Source organism: Dermacentor andersoni, chromosome 1, assembly GCF_023375885.2.
Source record: "Dermacentor andersoni chromosome 1, qqDerAnde1_hic_scaffold, whole genome shotgun sequence".
Lineage (NCBI taxonomy): Eukaryota > Metazoa > Arthropoda > Arachnida > Ixodida > Ixodidae > Dermacentor > Dermacentor andersoni.
In genome coordinates, this window is record NC_092814.1 from 279,694,604 (window position 1) to 279,708,866 (window position 14,263).

At 45.2% G+C, this 14,263-nt stretch overlaps 1 protein-coding gene across 7 annotated transcripts in view; it reads right to left on the reverse strand.

Moving 5' to 3' along the window:
• LOC126547685 (guanine nucleotide-releasing factor 2-like) overlaps positions 1–14,263 on the reverse strand; it is a 143,197-nt gene that overhangs the window by 60,785 nt on the left and 68,149 nt on the right. For all 7 annotated transcript variants that reach the window (XR_008609136.2, XR_008609135.2, XM_055063200.2 and 4 more), the window contains 2 exons: positions 12,288–12,474; positions 8,419–8,648 (listed from right to left, as the gene is read on the reverse strand). Coding sequence is in view for 5 of the 7 variants with exons in the window: in XM_055063200.2 (XP_054919175.1) it covers positions 8,419–8,648; positions 12,288–12,474 (417 nt within the window). In the remaining 2 variants the exon portion in view is untranslated. The remainder of the gene's footprint in view (positions 1–8,418; positions 8,649–12,287; positions 12,475–14,263) is intronic.

The window sequence follows — 14,263 nt, forward strand, 5'->3', positions numbered from 1 at the left end:
TCGTGTCCTCGCCGGAACTTCAATAAAGTTCTTTCACTCGTCAACCTTGCCATTCTCGCTGCCGCACACATGGAACGCCTTTCTAGCATTATTGCCATCAAAATTTGGCGTGATGCCAATGACGTGTCACGTTTACGGCTGCACCTCTCGTGACCATCCCAGCAGGGCAATGTGGATTTTCCAATTTCCGTCGGTAAAATGCGATCGACAGCGCCGTGAAGCCTGGATTAGGGCTGCACTTTGTGACAGGTATGTATCGGCATATGCAGTTTACCTCTCCGTTTTTGTGATAACTGACTCATACGAATAATCTCGACAAAGACGCAAATGTATATTTTTGTATGCTGGCGAAACAAGCGATCTCTGAGCTCGCGTGACCTGGCTGAGTGAAATCAAAGTGTTTTCTTTTTTTTTCTATCGTCTCTGCGCATCCGTCGCTACAACACCATCATTTCGCAACTTCACTCTGTGCACACTTGCAGCTTTATAAATGCTCAGTGAATGCTCGTGATGGGTCGGCGTAGTTAGCCAAGCTCACCTGCATTGCCGGGCTGATGTGAGAAACAGCGTGCACTGTGGAAGTAGCTGATAGTGCTAGTTAGCAATCGTTGCTAGTTGTCCTTTCGTCATTCTTGTCAGCAGTAAGTAATATTTACTTGCAGAAGGCTTTTATGTTCATTTAGCGAATTGGGATGTAGTACGTAAGGTATGTACTAAGGCTCATTTTCCAGTGCGGCATCTTCTGGAGTCGAGTGGCGCGTCTTATACCCCTGTCACACGGGAAGATTTAATGTCATTCGAATCGAATGGCATTCGCATATAATCCCAATAATCAGGATTTACACGGGAAATTTTAATGTAATTCGAATAGAATGACATTTGCCATCGAATGAGTTAGGGGAATTCATTCGCATTCAATTTCGAACCGAATGTATACTCTTGAGCCCAGATAGACGACAGCGACACGCAACGCAAAAAAATAATGCGTGCATCAGCTAAGTCGGAAGATATTTTTTTAGACTTATAAAAAAGAATAATTATTTTTCCTGTGATGACATTTTCACCATGGGCTGTGCTCAAGCTCTATTACTCTTTGCACCAGGAGCCCGTTGCGGTGGTCGGCCATATTGGATGTCGACCGTATTGGATGAGAATTGGATGTGTTGATCGAAGTGTTTTAGTTGTGAATAATTGGCATCAAAATGTTTTCGTCCATTTTAAAAGTACTCACAAAAGTTCTTAAACGCGTTTAATAGGCACAAAATTTCTTTGAATTTCACAAATTTTTTTCCAGATCGTCATTGCTATCATTTGCAAATGCTATTACATTTTACTGTGTAGCACCGTGCGCAAGAAACCGAATGGCATTCGATACATCGAATGCCATTAGATTCGAATGACATTAAATCTTCCCGTGTGACAGGGGTATTAATTACTGTGTAACTGACACGTTTCAGAAGCGTCTTCGCTGTTGCCCAGACATCTGGACTTCATACTGACATCTGTACTTGTTTATCTTTTTCGGGTGACTGCTTTTCACCATCAAACAAATGTAATCACTCAATGCGGGACGCGCCCGTATGTATTGGAAGTTTCTCGAATGTTATCGATCGTTCTATCCGCTGTCTGTTGTTGCCGAACCTTGTGTAATCTGATTGCATGTATGCGTGACGCAAATGCTGTAGAACTTTCTGGAAGACACGCGGGCACCAGCGATTACTTTTGAACATTCGATGGCTCGTGCATAAAAGCTGACGTGCTTGACCCGCTCATCAGATTTTGCCGATCGCCGACTGTGTTTGCCGCTATCGTTTTGCTTTAAGTGTAGCCTGTTTTTGTGGGAACAGGTTTGGCCAACAAAGTTAGTTTTGCCATTCACATTATTGCTACTGTGTTCTTTGCCGTCACTACTACGTGACAATTAATAGCGACGCTGTTTGTGCACATGCACCAGTTAAAAAAAAAAAGGACGTGGTCGACCGCTATATTCGCACCACGGCGTGTTCTAAGAGGAAGACAGGCGCCCCACAAACTGAAGCTATAACCGATTTTGGTCATTCTGACCATTTTTTTTTGCATTTTTATAGATGTACACACACTTTATGTGGGTAAATAGCGTACGCAACTTGGCATTCTGTTGGCCTCCCCACTGCCTGTGTATGTATGTATGTGTGTGTATATATATATATATATATATATATATCCTAGCACCATGGCACACCATAAAGCAAGACATGCAGTGGTGAAACATGATATTCGCCCTAACAACTACACCTCATGCCCTATTTGAGTCATGCGTTTTTGTGCTTACTGCTTGTGCTTACTGCTTGTTTGTGCATACTGCTTTGTTACTTATTCACTTTACGCCACAGATGCAGCGGTTTCAGGCCAAGGAGGAGCTTGTAAAGCGTTGCCGAAGCTCTTCCAGCCATTCGTCACGCTGAAGAAACCTCCGGGTAGAAAGCATTCACCAGTGGGCTCAATGGCTACCTGACGATTACATAATATGACGGCGCGTACATGTTGTTTCGGTCTTGTCTCACACGCTGCTTGCTGCTTCTTTGGTCGCGAGTCTTGCGTGGGGCGGCTGTCGCTTATCGCAGCGGCGCCTGCCAAATTGTTTCTTGTGGCCACCGCACGATGGCGCCACAATGCATCGCAAAAGGCGGATTGCCTGTCCCAGATAGTTAAGTTCTGCCTCTTCAGCTGAACTACATATGAAGGAGCAGGCATAACACACACCATGATTTACAATGTGAAAATAGCTCATTTTTAATTACTTAAGGGCCATACTGCAAATGGAAAAATCTTTTCACATGGGTTGCCACATGGCAAGACTATTAACTATAAGTGAGAAGACATGTTTCATGCAAATACTGCCCAAGAGACACAAAAAACGAAAGCCCATTAGGGACTCCACATGTTAATTCATTTAAATGAATGTAAAGCTGCTAATTTAGCCATTCAAGTCCTGCTAAAATCTGTACAGCTGAGAGTTATTTCTTATAAAAAAGGAACTTTGTCCCAGACATGACGGCATGGGCTTAAAACAAAGTAAACAAACATGTCTTGCTATAGAAACTGTCTCAAACATTACCAGAAATATAGGCCACAACGAAACTTGCATAAACAGCCAGGTTTGCAAGAAAGAAATTTGAAGCCCAAAAGGCTTAGTACAGTAGAACCTCATCCATTATGTATGTTGCAGTTACATCTTTTCGACTCCTATACCCTGAAACGCCAGTCCTGTTTCGTTTCCATAGGGCCATGTGTATTACCTTCTAGTTTTTTCCAGTTTGTTACATTTCCCTTCACGGTCGTTACATACGATGGGCAAGGACGAACACTTGCAGGATTTGATGCTGACAGAAATGCTGATGATGTGCAATACATTGACAATGGCAAGAAGTCTGCTGAAGAGGTGCAGGGAGCTTGAGGATGCTATGGTATAAATAGGAGCCCTCGTTGCTTATTGTGAGCACTATGTGTACTGTCTGCCATTCTCAACGTAGCTCGTGACGTCAAAAACAAAGAAGCAAATGAAGGTGCCTGTCACCCCATACCCGTGCAAGTTCGTGGACACTGTCATGCCCTTTGATACCTTGTGCAGTTACTATGGTATACACGGTGTTGTGTAAAGTGAGAGAGGGCTGCATGCGTTCACAACGAGGCTGTTTTTATCGAACATTACACCCCTACGGTAGATGGAAATCACAAGCTTCATTTAGTGTGATTCACGGCAATGATGCCACCCCCCCCAACCCTCCCCAAAAGTTCATCTGTCGCGTAGCGATAGCAGGTTTTGTATGTAGTGTGTTTTTCATAGTTTTCATTCACTTCAAATAAGTTCTTGTCTGAGAGCAGCATTTTTCCTCATCTGTAGTGCTGTCGCAAGCATTATTGGATATTACGTTTTTCCAAGTCATATTCTCTTTTTCTGCGGTCCCCGAAAAAGAAATGTGTCAAATGTATAAAGCAGGTGGCCAATGGCAAAACATTGATTCTTTGTACAAACTGATATGCCATGCCGGGAGCAGCGTTTGAAAAATGGGGAAAAAAAAGACCCCTAAGCTAAACAGTTGTTTTACATAGTGTTACATGCACTACTACTGCTTCTTTGCGAGATTTGGTGTAACCCTTTGCTTTAGTTGCTATGTACAGGGGTGGGACTGCCCAAAGTAATTTTGCAGCAATTTTTGGAGCAAGTAAAATTTTGTTGCAGAGCAATTTGAAGCAGACAAAACTTCATTTTTGAAGTAGTTTGGAGCAGGCCAATCTGAATTTTGATGGAATAATGGAACATGGCAGCGCACTTCGAAACCACGATGAAACACAAAATAAACCAACACAAAGCGCATAGCAGAAGCGTGCTTTGTAGCTATAGCGAACTAGAATATGGAAGAGTATGCCTAGCGGTGGCATGGCGGATGCTTTCTTATAAAGCCGAAAACATTGGTAGCACTACGATCGAACTATATATTGCTGCATTGAAGCTCATGATGTTTACGAACAATGTTCTCAAGTTATGCGGTCCAACAGATGTGGTAACAATTTCTGGGTCACCATATGTCACTGCAGACCCAGGGAGCCGCGATCAACCCTGGGCTGTTGAACATAAAGCTATTCCAATCTGTTTTTATTGTGATATCAATCATATGGACACTTCAGGCGCATTTCTGCCGTCTGCATCACCGTGATACTCCATATAAAGTCCAGGGGCGATAACATCATCGCTGCGCCATATGCTGTATGTTCGAGTGAAAGCGTGCAAGGGTGAACCGATGATGCCGGCACAATCTTGCGTGTGCAAGGGAGGAAAGCAGGGTGGATGTGCACCGTCTTTTGTTACACGCAAGGCACCGAGGGGAGAGGGTATGGGCACTTTGCAAGTGCTAGGCGGCGCCCTGTCTTTCCGACCCCTAGCGCCATCTGACGAATAGTTGCGCGAATGCGGTAGGATTACTCACGGCGTCAGCAGCACGCGCTGTGTGTTTGGCGCCCTGTCAAACGGTAGCGATGGCGCGAAACAGCGTGCCGATATTAATTTTAACCGGGTTTCGGGAATTACAAGATCTTGGCAGCTTTTTTCGTGAAAGGAATTTAGAGAAAGGAAGTAGTCTAATTGAAGTGGGGCATGTCTGCGACGTGAGGAATGTGTTGAACTCACACTGATCGAAGTGACTGCTAGGTGTATTCCGCAAACGAAACATAACGCACCAGCGAGATCCGTGAAGCTCAGCGTAAGTTGCTTCGTTATCTACGGTGTGAACGCATGAAATTATAGGTGACATTGATTCTTGAAGATCGGTGACAGCAGAGAAATCCTAGCGGGGAGCTGCGATTGCCGTGCTGGCTTTGCAGGGAAGTACAAGGACGCCGCGGTAGTTTCCCTGTACATACAGGACGGCAAATGCGAATCCAAAACATCTCATCCAAGAACGTGGGGCGTACGAACGACTCGTAAGACCTGCCCGTGGAATTCTAACGTTGCTCTCCCCAAACACAAATAAAGGTGAGGAACTTACCAGTTGTGTTGGACTACGCTGGGAAAATATTTCCGCCCAAGTTACTGGAAGTGCGATACTTTTATGTTGTGATCTTTCAGTGCATGCAAAGGAGGTTCCAATAAACCACGTCGTCAAAAATTTTGGTGATCTCAACTGCCCCTTAGTTGATATGCTGGGCGCAGAAGGGTGTAATCAGCTTAGCCAGCTGCAACCCCTCCTCAAATCTCTTAGCAAGCCCTAGCGCTGTTTGAATGGGAGAGGATTGGGAAAGAGTTCCATAGCTTTACTGCGGTACAGTGTGGAAACAAACTACTTTGTTTGCTGCATATCCTGGTACGCACTGCAAGTGTCCCGTTGCTGCCATCATTGCTGTAAAAGCAAAGAATTCAGTGTTAACGCACTTGGCATAACGCCGCAACATAAAACAGCTTATGCCGTCAGACGAACGCTATCCAGTGTTGACGCCGTTCTGCTTCATACGGTCGGCTTGGAAACCTGTAAAACTTTGTTCCTCGTAAGTTGGTGTACGTGCTGTTGCAGCCCACTACGCAACAGCTCAGGTTGCACTTCGGCATTGCTCAGAAAAGGCAACAGCTACGCGCGAAACAGTGCACAGACAGGCTTTCCGAACGCAAGCGGGCCGGTCGTATCCTGCCGGTTCTGCGCCCGCCGCCGTGAGGGGCGCCCTAGTAGGCGCGGGAACTACGTTCGCAACCTGCCTATACTACTCCGGCGGTTGCTGGGTATGGCGCAGCCACGTGGACCCTATCTTGAAAGTGATCTGCGACGGAAACAGAGTGTGAGAGCTGATAGCTTTATGTGCACTGTGTTTTCACCGCTTAGTTCGGGTTGAAGCGAGAGGCAGCAAAAATGTCAATTTGCTTGCTGCTGCCGTCGCGCTTCCTCACTCCAGCATTTTGACAGCAAGTTTCCGTGGTCATTGAGTGAGATGTATTCATGTCTGCTTGTGTCCGCGTGACACCATGCTTGTTAATTTAGTTAGTAAGCAAATGTTTACAACTTTATAAGGCCGACAAAGCTACTACAGTAGAACCCCGCTGTTATGTTCCTCATTGCTGCGTTTTCCCGGCTGCTACGTTGTTTTCATCCGATCCCGGCATAGCTTCCATAGGATCCAATGTATAAGGAATCCCGCTGTTACGTAGTAGCTGTGAAAACGTTCCCGAATGATGCGTCGCAACCCGAACCCGCCTGGGCTAAAGTAGGCAACGCACTCCAACCGGTATTTTGGCTTTTGACGAGTTTTGACCGGGCTTGGCCGGGCTTGGCTATGGAACTGGCTGCAAGAAGCCACACACCAGTTCGAGAGGCTGCCACTAGGTGGCCATTCGTGAAAAATGCTCTCACTATCATCACTGTGATTACGGTCACCGCATGGTTACCATAGCATGGTTTGTTGGACGGGTCCACTAACAGAGGAAGGCAGGAGGAAGGAAACTCAGGAGAGGCCCTGACGTCACTCTTTGTGAAGCTATTGCTAAAGGGAAGCCGGAAGTTGGCGTTGCTCATGGCGTTGCTCTGCCTATCGGGCCAGCTCTCCTCTCTTGTTTACATTTCTCGCGAAACCACGCCGCGCTGCGCGCAACCGGGCTGCTCGGACGCGCGCGCTCCGCAGCAATACTAAACAATCGTTAGCACGTTAGCATGATTACGCCAAAGAGGGCAAAATTTCCCGCGGATATTCCTTCGTCCGTTGCCATTGCTGTGGCGCGGTGACGACGAGGAGCACGAGCCGCATGATGCCGGGGAGTTGCCAAATCCTAGCTTTGAAGAAACCGTCGCAGCTCTGGACCTCCTTCCGCAGGGTACGTCGCACCTCACAGCGACGCTGACAGCAATGCGGCCTTCCAGGCTATTGAGAAACGTGTGGTGATTTCTAGCGAGCGAAAGAAACGGCAAGCCACCATTCTAGACTTTTTAAAGTTCTAAGCGCACTCTGTGGAAATAAATTGTCTATAGTTGAAGCTGCACTTTTTTCATTCATTCTCGGAGCTTTTCTCACTGTTGCGTTTTCCAGGCTGTTACGTTTTTTTTCCTCGGTCCGGTGAAAAACATATGAACGGGGTTCCACTGTATCTTTATTTTGTACAGCTGTCGACTAATTTGCTATCGCCATCGATGTTTCGCCTTTCGGGCTAAACTGCGAATCTTTATGCGAAATCCGCCATTAAGACAAAATGGCTCAGGCCTTGGCCATATGGGCATAAAAACAAATTGCAATAGTTTTACGTAATACCGGCCCTGGGGGACAGAGATGCCCGCCCGCTGAAGGCGCTTCCCTAATATCTAGTTCGCTTGCAGCGCTGTCAGCCTACTTTTTGTTGTTTTGCGCCTCAGCTATAGGGTGCACCGTGCCGCTCGGCCCACTGAACTGTACTCTCGTACGCTCTAAATACAGCCGTCCAAGTGGCTGTGAGTGCGCCAACCACTTGCTGGAAGCACTGAAAAGTCCAGTGTTATAACAGTGAAAATTCTGTGTGGGAGGTGCTGTCGTGCGGTGTGCAGAATGGGAACGGTTGCACTCCTTTTTGGAGAATGAATCTGCTCACTGTTCGCGGCCACTGCTGGAGCACACATGCCGAAGCTGCTCTGGCTCAGCGTGGTGCAATTTCTATCAATTTTCTGTGTTTGGTGGAATTTGGCACAGGAATTTGCATCTGTATCAAAATAGCGCAATTGGTGCAAGAGTCCCACCCCTGATGTAATCTTTTGAGGGCTGAGCCTGCCAGGTTGGAGGCAAATCATGGAGCTGAACACATGGTGCAAAACAGTGGTGCGGCTCTGATGAATGCTTACACAAAATGCTGTCAGCATTGCATGTCAAGTGTGCCTTCTATCTTTAGCAAAGATAAGGCAGCCATGGATGGCATTGTGTTCAGAGCATGCTTACCCTGTTCTTCTTGGGCGGCAGAGCAGGTGGAGAACTCAGTTCAAAAGGTGCTGCCAAAGTTGCATCTAGCAGAGAGCTGCTAAGGAACTCATCACTTCCCAGGCTAGCAAAAGACATCTGCACTTGCTTGTAGTGTGCAGCTTGGTACGTGAACAGACGGCCACTGTTGAAAAAATCCTGCTGCTCTGCAGGCTGTGAGTAGCTGCCAAATGTCTGGATGTACTCCTGAACTGCACCACAAGTATCACAAGGAAAGCACACATGTACTGATTGAAGATAAAAGCACCAAGCACGTTACACAAGGTGCCCGTCACATGCCTGCCAGAAATAAATTATGACGAAGCAACAAAAAATGTGCATCCAATGCAATTCCTACAAAGCATTACATTCTAAAAAAAGTTTGCACCTTTTGGGGTGCATATCTGCCACACAACAATCGTCATCTGCCTTGATGCGTTTACTTTCTTGAAAACGCCGCGCCCGCTACGTTGATGTCGGGAATGCTATGTCATGCTGATAACGCGCATGCCGTTTGTTACTGGAAAGTACCGGGCTTGCAGCATTAAAGAAAAGAAACGCATCAAGGCAGATGACGATTATCGTTGTATGGCAGATATACACCCCAAAGGATGCAAACTTTTTTTAGTGTAATATGCAGAAAAATCAAATAGGTAATCCGAACAATGACTTGAGACATGAAGCCATATATGAAACAAAGAAGATTAAAAATAAGAGGCCCAGTAAGTAAATATCTATAGATTGTCCTAAAAACCTGAACAAGAAAACCACAAAACTTAATAAACATATAACCATTCCGAAGTGTAATATACGTGTTGGCATCTTGGCATGTTTCTAAAGTCTGGGTTCTGCTGTTTTCACATGATGTGTTATTAAAGGTGCCATTGAGCCAGGTGCCCCTAGAGAATAAATTATATGATCATAAGATTTCCCATGGAGGAAGGTTCAAAGCCTTCAAAGTTCGTTGCCAACCACTCGGAGAACAGTTCATAAACAGAATAGCCAGCTTTACTGGTATAAATGTGAGAGCCATGATTCCATTAAGATGACACCTGAGAAGGTGTCATGCTTGCAGTAGTGCTAAATGCATGCAGGTAATGCTACAGGTGTTATGGGCCCACAAGAGAGCCATAAATGACGATCCCGTGTATGTGTGTGTGTGTGTGTGTGTGTGTGTGTGTGTGTGTGTGTGTGTATATATATATTAAAAATGGTAAAAAAGGAAAAAATGAAGAAAGAAAGAACGAAAGAATGAACGAATGAATTATGAAGTACAGGAATACATTCACAAGAAACATGCAGGTTTGATCAGTGGAAGCACCATACTGCAGCAAATCAATGTTAGGTCTAGCCCAATGTGACCGTAGAAAATGTGCAGTTAATTGAGCAATTAATTGTGCTTTGTGCTGCTGCAGCGACCCTACACACCTACTTTGCTTTATGATATTTTCCCCTTTTGGCCATGTGAAAGAGTGTTTTTGAGCTCCATATTTTTGAATGGTTAAATTATTTGGGAAGCTCCCTAATGGTTCAGAAAACAACCTACAGAAATCAATGCTGCCAGAAGAAAGCACACAGACAGATGGGGAGAATATGTTAGCAAGCATTTATGTCAAGAAATGGTACAAGAAATAAGCAACTTTTCTTTCAAAGGTTTCAAAGATATTTACTGTTACAAAGTTATTTGCAGTTGACATTTTCCATTTTCATAACAATATACAACTACACATGCTTGTTCTGACGAAATTGTCAGGTGTGCACAGAACTTTTCCTACATGCAATACTTCAATAGAAGTGGAGGGATCTTATGACAGTTACTGTAGTGTCAGAAAAACCCTCCAAGATATAGGGAGCATATAAAGGTATGTTAAATATAATTTTATGCTTTGTCTAAATGCTTCCAAAAATTTGAATAAAGTTTCCACGCTGCATTTCATGGGTTCTATGGCCACTTAAACGCATGTACCCACCACACTCCCAATGACAAGTAGTTATCACCAATTGTCAACAAGGTACTGATGGTATTTATTACAGTAGGTGCTACCAGAGCTGTGTGATGACTTATGCACTCTACAATGTTGCCTTGGCTTGGCTAGCTAGCTTCACTCAAGCTTGAGTGGGGGGCGGGGGGGGGGGGGGGGGGGGGGTGAGGAAGCACTGAATATGCTCAAGCTCACAAAATGATCCAAGCCTTAGAACACACCAATTTAGTTTGGAGTCCACCACAAACAATATCAAATCAACCAACTTGAACATCTTCAGAAATTAGCAGCAGCGTTAATTTACTCAGCCTATTCATGAATGCAATCCATAATAGACCTGCTTGTTGCAAGGGCACACATGCAACCCTCTACTGCACAGTGAAAAACAACTTCTTTAAAGGGCCCCTCACCAGGCCCCATAGCAAATTTTGGTTATACGCTGGAAGTTGTTACGTGTCCTCTGGGGAGTGTTCTGCCGTAAAAACTTTTCAAATCGGCTCATTAATAGCCGAGATAGAAATATTTCAGTGCCGCAAACCCATGATTTCAGCAGGCAGGCTCCACTAAATAGAGAGACTACCTCTCCACTCGCCCCGTCTAACCTTCGCAAGCGAAATTCCTTCCCTGCATTCTTCCATGCCGGACCTCGAGGATCTAGTTGATCCTCGAGGACCGAGGATTTTTTTTTTCTCCTTGTTTTTTTTTTTTTTTTTTTTGTGGCGATGTGCACTTTTACTGGTTTATCCGCTGGTGGCATTGCACGCGAGCTGTTATCGTTTTGCGTAGTGCACATAGTGCACAAGGACACATGACTAGCGGTATAATTCAGTGCTACACGAATACTGAGGCAGAAAAAGTGGATCACAGAGCATGATCACACGCATGAACACGGTAAAAACGGCATAGTTTCGATGCCTGCACACGTGACTGCACGACTGTGGGAACAAGCAGACGAAACGGAAGTACATCGCTCTTGCTTCGGTGCGAAGTAAAACAAAAATACATGCATACATTCCGTTTGTGTGTTTTATTACTTCTATAAACCTCAATTCGTCAATTCAAGCAACAGATCACACAAATAACAGATGTTGCCTTGAATAATTCTCGAAGTCACGTGTCACCACGAGCTACGTCACACCGTGGACACGATTACGTAGGCGCAGGAGCCCGACTACGACACCGTCCCTCTCCGGGCGGATTCGCCGTGAGTGAAGAGGTAAACGGCGTTCGAAATAAAATTTCAGGCCTTTCCGCTGCGTGTAGCAATGTAATTCTTTGCAAACACGATCGTTGGTGCACATTGTATGCTCTGCGCTTGTCAGCCAGACCTGGTGAGGGGCCCTTTATGACATGGACCTGATGTTTACTAAGTGAAATGAAATGAGGCTGTGCTGAAAATACATCTGTGCTGAGAATCCTCTGTGAAATCAATCTGTGCTCCAATGTGGAACTATGCAACACTCTTAGAAATGTTTACTTGGATGCACCTGTTTGCTAAGCACATAGTCGTGGTATCGATTCTCAGCCAATACAGCTGCATTCCAAAGGGTGGCAGAATTCAAGAACACTCGTCTAGTACTTTCATTTAGGTACACACTAAAGAAATATGAGTGAAGAAATCTGCATGGTCAAAATTAATCTGTATGTCTTAGCACAAGTAGGTGTGCTAGTTGATTAAGCATTCTTTATGGTGCAGTACGTGAGACAGGGACACAACAATGAAATGAACAATGCCCATGAGGTGTTTTTCCCGTTCTTTTGTCCCCTCTCTGTCCTGCACTGCGGCCTGTTCTTGTTGCTTAGCTGTTGCTCTGAGACATTAAAATCAATCAATTAATCAAGCAACCAATCAATCAATTAAGTGCTTACTCATTTTTTTCTTTGGAGGAAGGGGCGGTGGTCGGCCATCCTCAGCTGCAGCAGAGATATTTGTCGAAGAGGCATTTGTCAGCTGGCCATGTTGTGGGCATGACGGTTCGTGTCCAATCACCTTGCAGCCCATCATATCTGTGGTATGCCAGTGTTCACTTTTCCATCTTTCACCATCTGCCACATCCTGAAAATACAAATGTTCACAGCTCTTCATGAAATGAAGCCTTTTTATGTTGGGTGCTGATAAATTTATACATCAGCAACCCTATTATACCCTTTACACCATGCACACATGTAGCTAGGTTTAGATGCTCAATGTGGAAGTCTGTAGGGTCTAGTGCTGTCTAGTATAAACTCTGCTTTCTTGCATAATATGCTTCCCTTGATTTACAGCAATTTGACAATGGCCAATGCTGGAGCAGTTCCCAGGCAGCCTCTCCTTCACATGTTATTAAGGTTCAGAGTTGAATGAAAGGGGAAATTGCCATCCACCTGAACATAGCACAAAGCTACAAAGGAAGCTCATACAGGTTTCTCAGAAAGAAGTGCTGTTCCTTTCATGTGAGGTCACAGCAAAATTTGTGCATTCGTCCAGCCACATGACTTGACACTGAATCACACCTTCAAACCCTTTTTATGTTGTGCTTGTATGCATGTCTGTTCACAAATTTAAGCTCACCCACACAAAATGCCAATGCACATCCAAGCATGTTAAGGCAGAGGGCACAAGAGAAAAAAAGGAATAACTCATTTCACAAATTCAGCAAGCCTTTCGAGTCACATAAGTGTGTTGCAATGCTTACCCATGACTTACACTAGACAAACTAATCCATTTTACATGGTTCACTCAAGTTTAATACAGCCTAGACCACTTATAACATAAGTCACTAGAGTCGCAAATTTCTGCACTATAAGTGGTACCGCACTTCAGTTAAACCTCAATATAACTAAGTAGGTAAAATCGACAATTTGCTTCGTTATATTAAAATTTCATTGTATTGGAATTCAACCTTTTATGCAAATAAGTATAGTCACCGATTGATTTTTCCTACACGGAAGGGGGCCGCAGAATTTCACGAATTATCGGGCAATCGAAAAAAGCAAATTTGAATAAAAAAACTATTTATTTCTATGAATGCTTCACGTTGATGAAATCTTCACATAGGTGGTACGAATTAAGCGAACCCAGCCACGCTTTTGCATGCACTCCTCCCCCGCGGCTGATAGCGTTGCCTGCACTGGAACGACACTATCATGAAAAGCGCTAGTAGCGGGGAGCAAATGCTTCGTCTGCCACTCGCTCCAACGGGTCTCCGAAACTCGAGATTATGCAACTTTCAATACTAAACACACAGGAGGACAGCTTACATGATGCGATGCTGTCTCGGCATGCCCACTCTTTGCAAAAGCGGCAGATTACCTCTAAAGCAGGGTGCGCGGCTGTGTATGCACTCAGCCGCACTTACAGCTATGCGTAGCCTCGACCGAGATGCGCGCCAGAAATCTCGATGCGTGCCAACTTACAGCACCACCCTCTGCCCCGCACCGCACCGCCCCGCCCTGCATCGCATCGCATCGCCCCGCCCAGCCCCACCAAGCAGGCGGGCCCGCTTGATGGTGTTATCATGAGCTCATTCCCCTACCCCTCTTTCCCTTTGCTTGCACAGGGAGGCGGCACTCATGCGTGAAGCCACCATATTTCTTTCTCACTGTCGCATGCTTTCACTCGCATATAAAGCACAAAGTGCGCAGGGTGCGATAGGATCTTATCGCACCTGAACTTTATACGAAACATGATGCTGCGTCACTTCAGCGGTCACTTGCGTTGCGCTGCATGCGATTTGAGAGCTGCGTTTGCAAGCAGCCGCTTGTAATTATTTGACCATCTGCATCCACAAAGGTTTCTATCTATTGTCTCTGCATTCCTTTGCAGCGGTAATGAAATATCGTTATACTGAAATCGCCTACAAACA